This window comes from Anopheles coustani, chromosome 2 (assembly GCF_943734705.1).
Source record: "Anopheles coustani chromosome 2, idAnoCousDA_361_x.2, whole genome shotgun sequence".
NCBI lineage: Eukaryota > Metazoa > Arthropoda > Insecta > Diptera > Culicidae > Anopheles > Anopheles coustani.
The window spans coordinates 39725585-39744582 of NC_071289.1; the positions used below are offsets into that span (position 1 = coordinate 39725585).

Genomic DNA, 18998 nt, shown 5'->3' on the forward strand with positions numbered 1-18998 from the left:
AAAACTCACTGCTGTCAGCAATAGTCCTGGAAATAGTTTGAAGAAAAGATTTCACTGTTATCATGGTGTGCATAATAACAATGTTATACTCACATATGTTGTGAATCTTAACAAGTAATTCCCGTCCATAAACATAAAATTGCAAATTGCTTACATCAGAGTTCCTATTATCATTGTTTGCGCATCCGTACTGATGAGTGATCGTACGAAAATTTGCAGCTCATAACAGCCTAAATCTGATAACAGGCTTAAAGGTGAGTTAGGTCGTGTTGAGGATTCAGTGGTTTGTAATAACAGTCCCATTGGTGTATTAGCTTTTCCCTACACGGTATTTCGTTTGTTTGCATCTATCCGTGCCATCAAGGCAATGAAAAACATATTTTCTGCAATAAGTGCCAGTACGCAATGTTCAGGGGGGTGTTCAGGGATTTATGATTTTATCTGAAATAGAGAGCAACAAATAGCCAGCAACTAATAGGACCAATTGGATTTGGCTTTTTGTAATTTGTTCACTTGACCATTAAACAGCAGATCACAACACTAGCGTACACCTAGGGATATGTTGAAAGTAATGTTCGCCGAGTATCATATGTTTGACCGGCCCTCAACAAGACAGGATCCTGTGCGGATCAATGGACAATCAGAAGAAAGCTGTCATTTTTCTAGTGTTGGTTTCGCATGGTACACATAATCTACACTCAACTGACTCGCCCATGTGAGTTAAGGTGCAATTAAACGAGTGCATCAACAGTAGATCACGCAACAATGCCGAGAAAACATGTTTCAAACCAAACTACTGTAGAAAAAGTAGTGACTGTACTGTACTAACGAAAGTAGCTGAATATGTGAAGTGTGCGAATGAGGCGTGTTAACGACAATATATTTCAACGAAAAACATCTTTCTTGTGGTCAGATATCTCGCCTGCTTAGCTTCGAATGTTCGGTTCCTTTTTAAAAGTTTCAATAATAACTGGAACAGTAAACTACGATCGTAAATCTTTTGAGAAACATAAAAAATGGTATATTACTAATGGAACGAATGTTACATCCGTGTAACAGCACCTTTAGGCTTCCATAACTGACACATGCAAAAGTTTGACAGCTTTTCCGTGTCCGATGTGTTGTTCCCTCTACCCGCACACTATTAAGCAGCCACGAACTGAAAAGGTGTAGTGCAAGGAAAAAGCAGACGGACGACAGTTTGCCAATTCGTCGCGAAGCTAAATGTACGTTCTGGATTTTGCTTCATGGACCGTGGTCTATTGATGGGCCGCAGCTGTGAGCACTAGAAAACTGAGTCAGCTTTGTTCTGCAGTTAGTTGGATTACCCTTCCAATGGTCGGTGACTCCGGTTAGAAAACGTAGAGTAAGTACGAGACGCAGTGTGTTTTCCAGGCTAGTTTTGGCTGTCTGCTCGAAGGTGCCATTTTTATTTATAAACTGCCCCCTGTCTGCCGTCATCGTCGTTGTCGTCGTCGTCGTCGTCGTCATCGAATGGTATTGTGATTCAGTCCGGCTCCAGGGCTAAAGTGGAGGAAAAATCACCAATTTTCTGTCGGCCATTTTGGCCGGTATCGGTTTTTCGGTTCGGAAGTTGCATGCACAGCGTAAGCGGCAGGAGCAGCATGACGGCGGCAGGAGTGGAAAGTGAAAAGAAAGAGAGAAATTGTGTCTACCAGTGTGGTGCGTAAACGGGTGTGTGCGAAAAGAGCAGAACTTGTCGTGAGAAGGTGGTGTCTGGTGGTAGGAAAAGTGACTAGGTAGGCCGTGACCAATTTCGAGTCGACTGCACCGGGAACAACCGCCCAGTGCATTGAGGCTCAAATTGCATCCAGAGGCCAATGGGCGATCCTCTCTGGGGATCGTTGATTGCTAAATGGTGCGGAAGTGCGTTTATCGGACGGAGTCGCCAGGATTGCGGCTGGTACTGAACGACGGTGCTGGTTGTATCCTTGCATTGCAGCAAGCACTGGTGTATCGATTTTTGTGTGTTTCTTTGTTATCTACCACACCGGACGTCGGTCAATTTGGCAATGAAGAAAAATTTGCCCTAGTTCATAACTTGATGCAACTATTTGTGCATGGTAGTGAAGAAAAATATGGGTGTAGTTTGTTCTAGAGCGTTTAAAAATGAATCAGTGATATGGTGACAAATAATTGACATAATAGTTTTTTTGAAGAAAATCGCCGTTCTCATCGTCTAAATACAGTTCAGTAGTTCGTCTACGCATTTTATGCGTAGACAGGCAGTCGCCATAAAATGATTAGACAAGTTTTCGCCCTAAAAGGCTACAATGTATACCGTTCTACTTACGACAGTCACATTCTTCCCGGGTGGAACTTCAGTTTCAGCACTAGAAGAGAATGATTGCTTAAACACTCATTTACTTTTTTCTTTTCGACAGCATACAAGTGCATCTTCATCGGAATAGAATAACCTTGTGAGGAAGCGATTGAAACGCGGTCCAGTCGCCACGGTTGTTGCTATGACATTCGATACCGTCAGTCAGTCCATGGAACGAACCAATGGCAAAGCAATGGAACAACGGGAAGATGGTCAAACAACGACAGTGAGCGAGCATCAGAACAGCAACAACACAGCTGATAATGCGTAAGTTATCGCAGCTGATAATTGTGGCGATATTTTTAAAACGCAATCTTTACAATCTAATGACACCGTTGGGTTTCCTCCGTTGTAGACATAACAGTAATAGCAACAACACGACTGCGGCGCTCATTAGCAGTTTCCCCGTGGAAAAGCTTGCTTCGTTGAATGCCAAAATTTCCAACTCGCGCTGGGTCGTCCCGGTGTTACCGTCGCAGGAGCTCGATTGTTTGCTGGATGCGGCCATACAACTATCGATCGCGGGTATGTTCTGAAGCTCCCACAACTGTGCCACGGCTGTTTATATTAAACTCGGGTGTTCGCTGGTTTTTTTTTCTTTCAGGGGTAGATGGAGACTGTGAACCATGCGTTCGATTCTATCAGAATGAGCTGGCGACCTCGTTCATCAACATACTCACGGATGAAGCTGTCATGTCGTGGAAGAACAACATCCACGTATGCATCTTCAAGTCGTGCTGCAAATTTCTACGCTTGGCATCGCTGCACATGGAGCGCGACAATCAGTCACTGTTGGAGCTGCTGGCGATCGTGTTCGATCCGGAGAACAAGTTTCACGTGCACAACATTGCTCGCCAGCCGGAAAACATGGTTACACCGCCTCCACCGCCACCGCCGCCTGCAGTGCAGTCCACGTTGGCCAACCCAACCGCCACCTCCTCGTCGTCATCCTCATCGTCGTCTTCGTCGTCCTTGCCGGACAGCACCGAAAGTAGCAGTACCACCACTAGCAGCAGCAATGCGCCCGCATTATCCACGGCAAAGCAACCACAGCAGCAGCAGCAACTGCAGGACATCGCAGCAGCCATTGTGTGCTTCGCAAAGCCACCGCTAGAGACGAAAAACCCGCGCGGTTGGCTACTCAATTTTATCAATCAGTTTGGTGTCCATCAGGGCTTTGATAACTTCCTCAAACGGATGACAATGGCCATCGAGCAGCATCAGCAGCATCATTGCGAGCAGGACCTACAATCCGGCGGTGGTGGTGGGCCGGGCGAAAAACAGAAGCCCAAAGGGAAGATGTCCCTACACCTGCTGTTCGCACTGCTGCGTCCGTTCGGGCTGTGTGCAGAGTATCTAACCGTCGAAACGATCGAGCGGTATCTGCTGCCCGGATGCCGGTTCGTGCTGACCGTACTCGAGAGCCTCACGGACGCCGAGCTCAAGCGGGAGGTAGTGTTCGAGGGGAAGAACGACTTTATGACCGGAATCGTGAAGTTTGCCCGTGCCTTGCTGACGCGCGTCCCTGGGCAAGAGAGTTTGCTGAACGAGCTGGAGATGGCGCGGTTGAAAATCATCCTGCACGTGCTGCAGATATCGAGCTTTAATGGCAAAATGAACGCACTGAACGAGATCAACCGGGTGCTGAGCTATGTGTCCATCTACCCACACCGCGGGTTGATCGCCGAGGAGGACGGCGATTTTCTGAGCGCCAACAAGATGGCCCTGTGGATTCGCAGCAATCGGGTGCTCGGGATCGTGCTGCGCGACTCCCTCCACCAGTCGCAGTACGTGGAAAAGCTGGAGAAGATATTGCGGTTTCTGATCAAGGAGCGGGCGCTTACGTTCGACGACCTGGACGCGGTGTGGAACGCGCAGGAGGGCAAGCACGAAGCGATCGCGAAAAATGTGCACGACCTGCTTGCCAAGCTGGCCTGGGACTTCAGTGCCGACCAGCTGGACTACCTGTTTCGGTGCTTTCAGACCAGCATGCAGAAGTCTGGCAGTCGGAAGCAGCGCGAGAGGCTGCTGGAGCTGAACCGGCGCCTGGCCGAGGATGACAAAAACGGCATGATGGCGCAGAAGGTGTTGAACATGTTCTGGAACCTGGCGCACAGTGCCGATACGCCGCTGGAGGTGCTGGAGCAGGCGCTGCAGTCTCACGTCAAGATTCTGGACTACAGCTGCTCGCAGGAACGCGATGCACAGAAAGGCATTTGGCTGGTGAAGTGCGTCGAGGAACTCAAGGGTCGGGATGAGTGGGTGTTGCCCGCGCTGCGGCTCATACGGGACATCTGCTCGCTGTACGACACGACGCCAAACCATACGCCGCGCATGCACCACTCGATGAACCGGCAGAAAATCATCGATCAGCTGCAGAACGAGCACAAGCTGGTAATTCTCGTAACGAACAGCCTCACCTGCTACATGAATCGCGTGCGGGCGCTGGTTGCGGCCGATCCCTCGCTGAAACCGGCCAAGCTTAGGCTGGACAATCGTTACCCCCATCCGCAGCAGATACAAGAGAGGCTAGATTTCCTCAAGTTCCTGCTCAAGGATGGCCATCTGTGGCTGTGTGCGGACCAGGCGAAGCAGATCTGGAACTCGCTAGCCGTGAATGCCGCCTTCGAGAGCGATCGAGAGGAGTGCTTTCGCTGGTTCAGCAAGCTCATGGGCGAAAACCCGGATCTCGACCCCGGCATCAATCGGGACTTCTTCGAGAACAACCTGCTGAAGCTGGACCCGCTGCTGCTGACCGAGAACGGTATCAAGTGCTTCGATCGGTTCTTTCGGGCGGTCAACACGAAGGAGGAACGGATTGTGTCGGCGAAGCACCACCACCACCACCACCATCACCACCATCGAAGCACCTCGTACGTTCTGTACAACAACGGCGAGGAGCTGATTGGTAAGGACTATCTGTGGCGCGTGATTACGTCCGCTCCGGAGCCGATCGCAAGCCGTGCGATTGCCATACTGAACGAGATGATGACGGTCGGTCCCCGGCAGCTGGCGGACGTGGAAGCGTACCACGAAAGCTTCATCGAGGAGTGCTGCGAGAAGCTGCGTGCCACCTTTCAGAGCATGGAACTGCTGCTGCGAGAGTTTCCTTCTTCGCCAAAGGCGACAGAACCGGAGACTGCCGCTAGCGAGTCGCCGAAAACCGCCACGACGGGCTGTGGAACCACGGGAGAAGGAGAAGGAGGTGGACTGCACAGTGATATCGAACGGAAGAAGCTGCTCCTCGTGGACCAGATGTGTCGGATGGTGCGAACACTGCAGGAGTACATTCGCGAGTGCGATCGGAAGTTCGTCGGCGATCGGCTAGCGCTGCCTCTGTGCCATGCCGTTCGTGGACGACACATCGAGCTGATAATCAAATTTCAAACGCCCGGTCGCCAGCTGGACGACGTCGAGATGATCAGCCACAGCAACGAAACGATGCACTCATTCAAGCGCAGTCTGCTGCGGCGCATCAAGGCACTGAAGGCGAACGAGATCCGCGTCGATTTATACGATAACGCGACGGGTGAGCTGATCGTAGCGCCCGACGAACTGCAGACGCTCGCGTTCTATGGCGTGCGGGACAAGATGTCGCTCAGTGCAAAGCTGACACCGATTTCGTCCGGTTTAATGGCGACCGGTTCACCGGACAGCTCGAGCGAAAGTAGCTCTGGCTCGCCACCGCGCGCCAACTACGTCGACCCGATCAAGCAACACTACCATCACCATCAGCAGTCGCAGCCGCAGCAGCACCATCAATTCCAGGCACAGCAGCAGTCAATGATGCACCAGCATCCGGGTTTCATGCACGGCCAGCAACAACAGCAACAGCAGCAACAACAGCAGCAGCAGCAGCAGCAGCAGCATTTGGCACAGGGTGGTGGCATGCTTGGCCAGGGCTACCATTCGCGTCTCTTTTTGCATCAGACCGCGGAATCGGAGGACACGCTGCCCGGCGCGGTGATTGCGCGTCGGCCGCAGTATACCAAATTCTTCCTGCAGGTCTATCAACTCGCAAACGCGCTCGAGCACGAACGGTTACGCGACAGTGTGCGCTCCCTGCTACACCTGCTGCCGCTCGATCGTCTGACGGTGAGCAATCTGTACGAGTTGTTTCGCACGTCGCAGGCGGCGATGGACGACGCGCGGAAAGCGCTGCTCGTGGAAGGAAGGGTGGAGGCGACACCACCGGGAGTGACAGTTCCGCCTCCAGCATCGTCCTTGCCGGAAGAGGCGAGTACCACCAAGGCTGTGATGTTTGCTACCATCGCCAGTACGTGGGAAGCTTTCAAGTCGCTCTTCCTCGACCCACCACCCGTTCGCGTACTCTACAATCTGGAGGTGCTGGAGGCGATGTTGCTGCCGGCGAGTGTCGGCCCTCCGCCTACTCCCATTCACCCGATGGCGAACGTCGCGGTGCCGCCAACGGTTACCGCCGGAAATGGTGGCAGTATAAAGGGAGATGGTTTGATGCTGGGGCATGACGCTGCTGGTGACCACAGTGCGACATTGTTAGGTACCGTGCTCGAGTTCCAATACGCCTGGTACAGCTGTGGGGCGGCCGATTTCATGCTGGCGCTGCTGTCGGAGAAATGCGCCCTGGCGAGCGCTCCCGGCGCCGATCGGCACACGAAGCGGGCCACCTTCCGGTGCGCCATGCGGTTGGCAAAGTTTTTCTTCCTCACCGTCGGCTACCTGGTGCCGCCGCCCACCTTCTACGATCAGATGCTGCAGTTCGATCAGTTTCAGGCCCAACTGCGCCGGTTCACTCCACTGCACAACGTCCTGCGGGGTGGGCTGCGCTGCGAGCATACGCTGCACGGGTTCGCGAAGCGACTGGCCGCGTACATCCTTGAGGTGGAGAACCGGCCCGGTGCCATTGAGACGGACTTTGTAACCCAGCTTTACCGGGGCGAGTGGACCTACCCGTCGCAGGGGACCGTAAAGGCGATCATGGAGGTGGCGCTCAGGGCATCGGTAAGCTGGGAACCGGTATCGTGGGACGCCCTGCGGGAACGTATCTTCATTGCGCGTGATGGCGCCGGTGAGCAACAACCGGCCTCGGCCACGCTCACTTCCAAATCAGCGGAGATGGGCGGCAAGGATGTGTCAGCGGACACTACCACGGCGGAGGAGGTCAGTGATGGAAGCAAGCGCCGAAATAGCACCAGCAGCGTCGCAAGCAACAGTAGCAGTAGCAGCAGCACCGATGGCGACACTAGCACCAGCGGCAATAGCTGCTGTAACAGCAGTAGCAGCAATTCGGCCGGTCCGGCGGGAACTTCCGATGCGCAACAGCAGCTCCACCAACAGCAGCACCACCAGCAGCAACAGCAGCAACAGCAGCATCACCACCAGCAACAGCAGCAGCAGCAGCTTGTGGCCGTCGTAGATCGCAGCGTAGACTACGAGGTGCTGCAGGTGGCGCTGGAAGTTCTCACACTTGCGTTCGCGCTGCACCCAGACGTTGTGAAGGCGCTGCAAAACGAAGACTGTCTCTGGGACAGCTTTCTGGGCTCGCTGTTGGTGGGGAATCCGTCGGCCAAGATGCGCATGATCGCACGCGAGCAGCTGCTGGCCATGCTAACGGTCGAGGTGTCCGAGGATCTGCTGCAGGCGGTCGTGCGGGTGCTGTATCGCATCTGGCGCGACGTTAACCATCGCACCGAGACGTGCTCGGACTATTTGCAGCTATTTGCGCAGCTGCTGCAGTACAAAGGCCGCCACGATGCGCTCGTGCTCAACACCGAGGAGCTGCTGAGCAAGGAAATCAAGTGGCTTTACTGGGTGCGGGACAATGTGGCCGAGCATGGCAAAACGCTGGTGCACGAGGACATCCTGGAAGGGCACCTGTGTCTCACCCGGGCTCTGGTGTACCATATGAAGCCGGACGATAAGCGTTGTCTGAATACGCTTTTGGTGGTGAGTCACATTAAACATGCGCAATTAATTACCGATCTATTGTATTATTTTTTTTTTATAGCAGTCTACACTTTTACCTCTTAAGTAAGCTGATACTATTCCAGTTATTTGTTTTGTTAAATCGAACCTTTTTTCATTACTTACGGGTGAATCAGAGCAGAATATTAAGTAGTTTGTACATTTTGCGAAGGTGGACTCTCCTTCTTCAGGATATGATTGAGATTTCGGTGTGTAACGATGGACATTCACAAGAAGTCTCTGATCTCACATCTTTTATAGCTGTTTTGGTTCTCGTATCTTGGACTTGAAATTTTGCTCTCAACAAACTTTTGAAGCCCATGAGCCCTTTCACAGTAGCAAAGCCAGAGGGGCGTTCTGGACCGTCTAAATTTTTCACACAGTTTTCGGTTGTTTCTGATGAATTAATACCAATATTTATACTTTTACATTTTAGATTTTTCAATACAGTTTCATGTTTCCAATCTGATTTCTAGTTTACTACTAGCTACTACTTTTTGTGAGCACCAAACCTGCAGCTACAGTCAACTAAACTGTGATTTTATAAAGAATTTTGCTGCAGACGTCCTTATTTCAGTCAGAAATTTATCATTTATCATTTATTCATTTAACCCCGGACTCTGAACCACTGTGCCTCCTCTGATCGAGAATATTGACAATCCATGTGCGCAAAGGTAAAAACTCTAGTAAGCTATGGCCGAAGACGGTAGTTACGCCAAGAAGAAGAAGAAGGAAAAGAAGAAGAAGAATCTATAAGCTATTATATTTACATTTTTATGGATATCGGTTTATTTTCACGCGTTGCTGTAGTTCATATATTTGAATTTAAAAATAATTATTTCTTTAAATCACAATTTTTCAGGATTTAGTCCAGGAGTTCGTGTTCAACGCGTCGTTCCAGTACATCCATTATCGATGCCGGAAAGAGATAAACTTTCCCCTGCCACCACCAGTGTGCCGTACGCCGCGCACCATTTCAGCTGCGCTCGATCTGCTGGTGGCACTGTGCCACAATTCCATCGAGCTCATGTCCACCATTGCGATGCTGCTGAACGATATGTTTTTCGAGGATATTGAACCGGTGCGCGACTGGGAGTATCTGCCACCCGACTCACCCCGCGCACCGCATGGGTTCTGTGGCTTAAAAAATGCCGGCGCCACGTGCTACATGAACTCTGTCCTGCAGCAGCTCTACATGGTCCCAGCGCTGCGGAACGGTATCGTGCGTATTCACCAGGCGGTGACCGATCAGAGGGAAGATTTCAACGAAGACCCAGATGGACATTCTTTGGTAGGATGATGGTGACGGGGGAGCAATGAGCGATGCGTTGTAAATGTGACTAATTGTACCTTTTTTGGTGGACGTGGTTTAGCCCGCCGTGCAGAAGGATGGAGACGATGGAGGAAAGAACTATCACATCGGCATACTGAAGTATGTGATGGTAATCTTTTGCTATCTTGGTCATAGCGCATTACAGTATTATGTACCTCGTGGTCTCTGGAGACATTTCAAGTAAGTACCTCGCAAAATGGTCTCGAAACCCCTAAGGTGTTAAGATCTGTTTTCGTTCTTGTTCTTGGCTCGTCTTCGTCGTAGGTTACAAGGGGAGCCAGTGAATCTACGCGAGCAGCAGGATGCGGTGGAATTTTTTATGTCACTTTTTGAAAGCATTGACGAAGGCCTGAAAGCCCTGAACTGCGAGCAGCTGATGTCTGCGACGTTGGGTGGATGTTTTAGCGATCAGAAAATATGCCAAGACTGCCCGCACCGGTACAGCAAGGATGAACCATTTAGTGTACTTAGTGTCGATATAAGAAACCATAGCTCGCTGACGGACTCGCTGGAGCAGTACGTTCGGGGCGAAATACTGGAAGGTGCCGATGCGTACCACTGTGATAAATGTGATGAAAAGGTGCGTAGGATTGAGAGGAGGAGGCTTTGTGTCGTTCGGTCATTAAACACAATTTCCAACACTTTGCACTCTGTTCTTTCGCCAGGTCGTGACAGTGAAACGGCTGTGTGTAAGCAAACTGCCGCCCGTTCTAGCAATACAATTGAAGCGTTTCGAATATGATTACGAACGGGTGTGTGCTATCAAGTATAATGACTATTTCGAGTTCCCGAGGGTGTTAGATATGGAGCCATACACGGGTAGGTTAAAAGCTGTTTCTCGTGTATTGTGGCTTATTCTTACTTTTTTTTCCAACAAACATTATTTTTCTTCGCTGTTTTTTTTATCCACGTCCAAGTTTCTGGTCTTGCGAAGCTGGAGGGTGAAGTCATCAACGTGGCGCCCAACCAGGAGGATCAAGGTTCGACACGCTACCAGCTGACCGGCATCGTCGTGCACAGTGGGCAAGCATCCGGTGGCCATTACTATAGCTATATCCTTCACAAGTAAGAAGTGGCATGCACAAAGAAGCGCGCACATTCTTTTTATCATTCCATATTAAACACCGCATGTATTTCCCTTTCGCCCCTCAGAAACTATGCCACCGGCCAGAAGAAGTGGTACAAGTTTGACGACGGTGAGGTGACGGAGTGCAAGATGGACGACGATGAGGAGATGAAGGCGCAGTGCTTCGGCGGTGACTACATGGGCGAGGTGTACGACAACAATCTGAAGCGGGTACAGTATCGCCGGCAGAAGCGCTGGTGGAACGCGTACATGCTGTTCTACACGCGCAACGACGTCTACTACGCGAAGCCGCCGAAAAATGCATTCTGGTGGCGTCTGGATTACTTCTCACTGCCACCACATATCAGGGCCCAGGTGAAGCCGGACATCGAGAGCCTTTCGTTGGCACAGAGCGATAATTACTACTTCCTCATGGAGCCGATCGTGGAGCGGTGCATACGGTTCGTTCTGTGCATCCTGCTCTGTTTTGTTTCAGCACGGGTTCGAATAACTTATGTTTTGTTTGATTTTATCTATTTTCTAGAATACAAAACATACGATTCCTTCACTCACGGATGCTTTTCTCGGTAGAGTTTTTCAACTTTATGAAAAAACTGACAGAGTTTCCAATCAAACCAAAGAATAAGATTCCAGTCTGGCTGCTCGTGGTAAGTTTGTTTTTTTTTTGTCGTTGTTTATTTGTTAGAAAAAACTCAACGAATATACAAAGTCCCGATGAGTAACTGTGGCTAATGCATGCAAAAAACGTGCATAACTTATAAATCTTATGTACAATTTGGTTCCATTTTTAATTGCTTAAATGTATTAGGGGTATCACAACTATTAAAAGCAAAGTAAGCTCTATTAAACATACTGCTCATAGTAGCCATTCGAGCAAACTGGCCATAAACGTACTGCCTATAGGGTGCCCATAAGTTCACTTTGGCGTAACGACCGCCTTCGGTCATGCCTACCCCATTAAGGGCTTTCTAGTCAGGATAGTCAGTCCTCTCGTACAGGGGAGGATCCGGTCTCGGTTGGGATTCAAACCCACGCCGTCGAGGTGGTTTCTAAACGGCGCTACCGCTCGGCTGTGGCGGATCCCAGATAAGCTTATTGTCCGGGGTTTAGGCATCACGTATCGAATTGCATCTGCGCAATGTTTGGGTTTTCAATTGGTAACTACAGATAAGAAGTGTAAAAGAAGAAAAGGAGATTGCTGATAGAATCCTTTAGAATTTAGATTTACATCATAAGAATGATCATATAAGTAGGAACGAAGCCACTGAATAAAGTCGGAGGCAATGTCAGTGGGTTAAGGCTACTGCAGATAAAGATGTGATTCCATGATAATTTTCCATCCGATGTTGGTCTCAATTTTTTGTAAATGGGTTTTGTTTCATGATGATTTCCACGAAGTGCGCCGACATTTTAAAGATCAGACTCATCATCATTTATGTTTATTTCCCGATTCAGAAAGGACAAGAGGAGGTGTGTCTGCTGAAGGTCCGATTGGCCGCAAAGTTTCTGTTTCATTCGGGCTTTAAGACGAAGAAAACGATTCGCGGTCAGGTGATGGATTGGTGAGTATTAACAAAGCTTCGGTGGTTGCTAATTTTTATCAGCTACTAATCTTGTGTGTTTTTGTTTTTCTGCAACAGGTATGAAATATTCCGCGTGCCGCTCGAGGGATCTGCCGTCATACGGGAATGGTTCGCACGGAACGTGCTGCTGGACCCGCCGGGCCGGCTGAGCGAGTATCTGTTAGCCGCCCCTTTGCCCGAGATTCGATCGTGCTTCGCGAAGCTGGTCGTCTCCTTTTGTCACTACGCGGCCGAGGACGAGCCTGTGGCTGGCTTCGAGGGAAGCAGCTTGTGCGAACAGGTGCTGGTCGCCGTGCTCGCCTTGCTGAAATCGGACGTGCCCGAGCACGGCAAACACTTGCCGCACTATTTCAGTCTGTTCTCGATGTACGCCGGATTTGGCTACCGCGAGGAGTGTCAGCTCATCAAGGTACTTCGGACGGGAGGGGGGGGGAGTGTTTGGTGTGGTTTTAAGCTGACCGGCAATACTAATTGTGTTTTGCTTTTGCAGCTGAACGTACCGGTGCTGTTCATGAAGGTCGCAATGGACGATGGTACGGGGCCAACGATCAAGTATCAGTATCCGGATCTGAGCAAGCTGCATCACGTCGTGTCGCACCTGGTCCGATCGATGGACGTGTCGTCGCGCTGCCGAAGCGCCATCAATGGGTCGCCGGTGCTGCCAAACAAGTACATAAATGAGCACATAACTCGCAAGAACGCGCTCATACCAGTGCCCGAAGAGTGCATCGAATATCTTTACAACCGTAGCGGGTAGGTGTCGTTACCGAAGACCGTCACAAACAGTTCTTTCGTTATCTAGGTACTAATATTTGCATATACTGTCATTTGCAGCTACATCAAGCGCCTGCTGGAGGATGTGAACATAGGCGAGGACGGGTTTAAACTGCTGCAGTACTGCTGCTGGGAGAATCCGCAGTTCTCCAGCAACATACTGATGGAACTGCTGTTCCAGTGCGATTACGTGTACTGGCACGATATGAAGCACTACACGGACCTGCTGCTGCACATACTGCTGATCGAAGACTCTTGGCAAGGCATTCGCATAATGAATGCACTGTTGGGTGAGTGGCGTGATGATGATATGTGCTGCTGCTCCCTTTCTGGTACCTAACGAGGTTCTCTTTTTGTGCGGGCGTGTTCACAGGCGTCGGTCACGACCGGGACGGACTGTTGGAGATTATTCGGCGGAGTAAGTTGAACTACCAGAAACGTGCCTACCAGTGCATCAAATGTATGGTGCACCTGTTCTCGAAGAGCACCGTGGCGCTAAACAAACTACACACCGACGTGGCGCTGGCGAAACAGTGGACGCTGGCCATCGAGTGGCTGCAGGAGGAGCTGGAGAAACATCGCACCACGGGCAACAGCCAGTACAACTACAACTCGTGGTCCCCGCCGGCCCAAAGTAACGACAATACCAATGGGTTCCTGCTGGAAAAGTCACAGTCTGTACGAGAGATTCTCCAGATGGCGTTTGATTTGTGTCCCGAGGAGGTACGTACATACTGAAACATAAGTACAGCTTCGGTCATATGAATTAAACCACTATCTGATGTCACCTTTATTGCTCAATGGAACGTAGGGGGTTTAAGCATCTGTATCAAAGCAACAAATACTAATTTTTGGCATAGCCTATAAAACTAAAAAAATGTCAATCGAAATGTCCTACTATTAGTTGTATGTTTTATGTTACAGCAGAATCCCGAATTATCGTGAGTTTTTTTTTACTGTCGCTAGCTCGTTGGGTGGTTGGCTCTGTTATAAAGAAAGTAATAAGGGGAAAACTAGGTATTGCAGAAATAATGGACAAATTGTACCGAATACTGAATTAGCTGCTATAAGGCTGTGTAGGTCATAATGCTCAGAACCCCTTTTCTCAAAACCCTTATACTTCTAATTGCAACTTCAGTTTCGCAATAAAACCATTTTTTAAATTAATCCCTTCATAGTTTTGCCCAATCCTGACTCGGGTAAGCCGATGGAAGTTGTACAGCTTTGCCCTGGCTCGGGCAGTTTTTTGTAACACGCGTTTTGTTTCTACTTTTGTTGCGCGTCCTTTATTTCGAGTGCACCTGCTTCGATAACACGTTCTTACACTAAAAGGCATCGTTTGTACTTCCCGAACACCCATTTATCGTTTTCGCTCAAACCGATGTGACTGTCAGCAACGGCTAATAAGCTGCAGTTTTCTCTCTTCGCAATTTAGCGAAAACGTTAAATGGGTGTTCGCGTACGTCAAACGATGCCTTTTAGTGTATTTGTTTGTATACTTGTATTCATATATTTGACACTAATCAATGTAATTGAACCAAATTTGTGCGTATTATCAGCAATACACTGTTTTCAGGGCCAATTTGTCGGCATCAAGCTGCTCTTTGTTGGTAGTAGGCAGTGAATTGCACGCGCAAGGTTTTTGTTTGGCATCGTTAGGAACCAGTTTGGGCTCATTAAGTTTAACTTTGCCATTATCGGTAGCAACATTGACGCGACGAGAAAATGTCGCGTTGTTGTCGCGCCAATGTTGTTACCGATAATGGCAAAGTTAAACTTAACAAACCCAAAGTGCTTTCTAACGAAACCAAACCAAAAACAGTGCGCGTGCAATTGACTGCCTACTACCAACAAAGAGCAGCTTGATGCCGACGAATTGGCCCTGAAAACAGTGTAATTTGTACTGATCACAGTCACAAATAATACATATGCAAACTGATCATCATTTAATAAAAAATCCCAATGTTTTTTGGAAAATAGATTTTTTTCTTCGGTTCTAGATAAAAAACTATACAAAAATGTAAAATTTTGGGCCATATGTTCGGCTTGGCAGGAATGTGCAGGGGTTAAAAACGTTTCCATGAACGATAAAATATAGTATTTTTTAAATGTATTTTGTTGACATGTTTTCGTACTTTTGTTTGTAGGTCTTTTGAACACATTAAAGGTACGATAAAGTTAGTTAAATATTCAATTATATCGCGATTGAATGAACTACTGGTTGTTTGGGCTTTTAACCAGATTACGCATGCAATGAAAGAGTATGAATACTACAATTGTTTTTGACGGATCGAGTAGTGTGATTCACCATTACACTGGCGATTATTCTTCGTTTACCGTGCCTATTATGGATTTTTCTTGAAATTGGCCTATTCTCGGTTAACATGCCACCTTCTTCTTCTTGGCGTAACGACCTCTTGGTCATGCCTGCCCGTTAAGGGCTTACGAGACTTGTTTCCCTGTTGTACGTGGATAGTCAGTCCTCTCGTACAGGGGAGGGTCCGGTCTCGGTTGGGATTCGAACCCACGCCGTCGAGGTGGTGAGCCCCGGCGCTCATGGGCCGATTTTCTAACCGGCGTTACCGCTCGGCTGTCGCGGACCCCTTTACCGCGAATAATCGACAGTCTATTGTATTATGTAATTTATATTCGGCAGTGTTGTATAAGTGTTTAATTTGGGCTATATGTACTAGTAGTCATATGTAGTATGACACATTTTTAATAAAATATAAACCATTCATTCCAGTGTTAAATTGATTTAGCATAACAACGACGTATAACAATATCATTTATATTCTTAGATTCAGGAACAGGAACCGGAAGCTCATGTAGCGGCTGGCCATGATCCGACGGAAATGCATCCAACAGACGATGTAATGGAGAAGCTGGAAGAGATGGAAAAGACGGCATTACCGCCACCTGTAACGGCCAGCAGTCTGTCATCCGGCACGGCATTGACGACCATCTACTCTCCGCAGATGTCGACTCGAAGCGCCGAGCAAGCATACGGCGATGGTCATAATGGACCACCCGGCACCATCGATAGTGATCAGGTCCGGCCCGGTTCGGCGGTGAAGCAACTAACTGTTGGGATGTCCAGCGTTGATATTAGTTCCGACCACCCTTCGGTGGCATCGACAGAACACACGACGTCGAAGGCGTCCACGGCGCCGGCAGTAGTAGGACCTAGTAGTAGTAGTAGTGCCACGACATCACCTCAGTTGTCGCTTGTGAACGTAGCGCCATCGGTATCACCATCGTCGTCCGTGGCCCTTTCGAGCCCCTCGGGTACATTGATGGCCAACAAGAAGGATCGTTCCGGAATTGGGCCCGGTGGCGACGGTGAACAATCGGCTACCAGTTAGCACAACCAGGTGGACTGCTTGTGAAGCATATAACCCAAAATGTGCAATCATTTTGGCCGCGTGAGATGATGGCATATCTACACCGTAACGTGTCATACGCGACGTAGCAGGCAGGATGCTGGAGTAGATTGTCTTTCACAGACGCGAAGAGCTGAAGGGACACGTGAATCGGAAAGCCGACTTGTGTAGCTGGAAGTTTTGAGGACACTTTGTGCTTCAATTCATTGAATGGACGTGAACGCACGCGGGCGGTTGTGCGAAGCGGAACTAGGAGCTAATTTGTATCTGTTAGAAATACTGATAGCGGAAGGCTGGACAAGAAAAAAAAACAAAAAAACAGGAATAGCTAAAAGAGTAACTCTAGCAGCAGGTTTGCAAGGACGAACGATACACATAACATGCAGAAAAACTCAACGCTTCAACACACATCAACACACACATACACACATATACACACAACCATGGTTTAACCTTTAATAATGAATTGAAATATCCTTTGCACTGAAGTCGTTTGCAAGAAGGTGAAAAAAGGTTGACCATTTTCAAGCATTACGAGGGTTGCCTTTTAAGTTTCGGGATTTGGAAAAACTGGTGATGCAATCTGTTAATTAACAATTTTATCGTAAAGTTAGACGTTTTTGAGGTTATCCGTACTCAGAACGTTTTGACATACGAGCGCTATTTGTGTTGTTAAAAAAATGTTTAATGTTTCAATCGACACGATTCTTTTTTGAGAGATCTTCGCTTCTTCAGGTGATGAAAAACGTTGACCTCTCAGTTTATTTTTTTACGTACGGAAATTAAAAGAAGTCATTTGGTGCTAGATCCAGGACTATATGGCGAATGACTCATCAAATCGATGTTTTGAGTACTCAAAAAAGCAGTTGTTTGAGCCGATGTGTGAGAGCTCGCATTGTCGTGGTGACGGGTGATCCGTCGACAGCGGTTAAATTTCCTGATTTGTTGGAAGGCAACTGGCAAACAAATTGTTGTGTACCACTCAGAATAGACTGTTCTGCGTTGTTATAGAGGTTTGGTTGCGATTTTTTCGAAAAAACATGCGACAATTTGCTTAGAAGTGCTTCGTGCGTGAACAACTTTGGTTGGATTCGCCTCATCTTGAAACACCCATACAGTCGATTGCAGTTTAGTTAAGGGCTCATTCGCGTAAATCCACGACTCATTCCCTGTCACGATATTATAGACGGGTTTTGAAGCACCGCAATCGTATTTTTCGAGCATTTCTTCCGACCAATCGACACGAGTCTTTTTTTTAGAGATTGACAAATTTTGTGGAATCCAACACCAGCTAATTTTTTTGACGGTTAAATGTTCATGCAATATTAAGTATATGCTGGTCCCAGTAATACCTAAGGTTGTCTCTATCTCACAAAAAGTCACATGACGATCTTGCAATATCCGTTCACACACAGCAATTGTTTTCGGAACGACAACTGATTTTGGACGACCTTCACGAAATTAATCTTGGAGTGAACTCCGACCACGTTTTAATTTTCCAAATCATCGATAAATACTGATCAGTGATGGAGCTTCATCACCAACAGTTGAATTAAGTTCATTCATGCACTACTGCTGTGTCAATTCACGTCGAAAGTTGCAAAAAATAATCGCACGAAAATGTCCACGACCCAATTCCACAATTTGGCGGACATTGACACTTTTAACATTTTTTTAACAACACAAATAGCGCTCGTATGTCAAAACGTTCTGAGTATGTATAACCTCAAAAACGTCAAACTTTACGATAAAATTGTTAGTTGGTAGATTGCATCACCAGGTTTTTCAAATCCCGAAACTTAAAAGGCAGCCTACGTAAAACACGGCAAAACGATTTGGGTCGGTGGGAAAACAAAATCAAATACGGAATGCGTAAAGACTACGCTGGCTGCTTACTGCCGTTACTAGTCACATTGAATGGCAACAGGGGGGGGGCTGTTAGGATGAATAAAATGAACGGGCAATGGCGAGGCGTAACTAGTGAAGGATATATATAACAAAGAAAAAAACACATGCAAAAACATGCAAAACAAAAACTCGTACACACTTCAAAACGCGCCCCGACACGCAAACACATAAAATGCATGCTACAATAAATTGTGAAGAAATATAAATATGTTTAAATTATTGGACTAAATAAATAATAAATCAATTTAAAAGGACAAGGTGTTATCCCTGCAGTTTTAGTTAAATGAACGGACTCCAACATACCATGTGTCTTTATTTAATTACTTTCTTCCACCCCAATTTTCACCCGTTTCCATTACTTCTATAATATTGCTGATAATATTATAGCGCTGATTTGAGATTGGCTCGTTACGACTTTTCTTAAAACATTACCGTACAAAACAACTAAACAACGGTAAGGAAAAACAAAACAAATTATTTTAAATTTAAGTCAATATATGATTTTTAAAAAATACTTCCTCAGTAATTTATATTCAACGAATAAAAGATAAGGATATATTTTGGTAATTTGATAATTTTTACGCTTAACTGGGAAATAATAAAGGGTCGGTTTAACTATAGTTAACTATATATAGTTTTAGTG

General features: G+C 47.8%; 1 protein-coding gene across 2 annotated transcripts; it reads left to right on the forward strand.

The window, feature by feature from the left end:
• The first annotated feature begins 218 nt into the window (after positions 1-218).
• On the forward strand, positions 219-17123 carry LOC131267670 (probable ubiquitin carboxyl-terminal hydrolase FAF). Of its 2 annotated transcripts, none has more exons than XM_058270601.1 (17): positions 219-254; positions 2406-2611; positions 2700-2869; positions 2949-8269; positions 9150-9578; positions 9661-9800; positions 9885-10200; positions 10286-10439; positions 10538-10685; positions 10773-11147; positions 11231-11354; positions 12163-12269; positions 12348-12699; positions 12781-13043; positions 13125-13354; positions 13438-13787; positions 15866-17123. In XM_058270601.1, the coding sequence occupies exons 2-17, from the start codon at positions 2487-2489 to the stop codon at positions 16427-16429; spliced, it is 9168 nt and encodes a 3055-aa protein (XP_058126584.1). In that variant the 5' UTR covers positions 219-254; positions 2406-2486; the 3' UTR covers positions 16430-17123. The 2 variants fall into 2 exon arrangements, with proteins under 2 accessions (XP_058126584.1, XP_058126583.1); XM_058270600.1 differs by lacking the exon at positions 219-254 and adding an exon at positions 1187-1366.
• The last annotated feature ends 1875 nt before the right edge of the window (positions 17124-18998 follow it).

Excerpts from the sequence above, each read along its gene's own strand:
- LOC131267670 (XM_058270601.1), top strand. The coding sequence starts at position 2,487 with ATGACATTCGATACCGTCAGTCAGTCCATGGAACGAACCAATGGCAAA. Across the intron at positions 2,612-2,699 it reads AACAACACAGCTGATAATGC|ACATAACAGTAATAGCAACA; the intron begins GTAAGTTATCGC and ends CCTCCGTTGTAG. Across the intron at positions 9,801-9,884 it reads GGTCTCTGGAGACATTTCAA|GTTACAAGGGGAGCCAGTGA; the intron begins GTAAGTACCTCG and ends TCTTCGTCGTAG.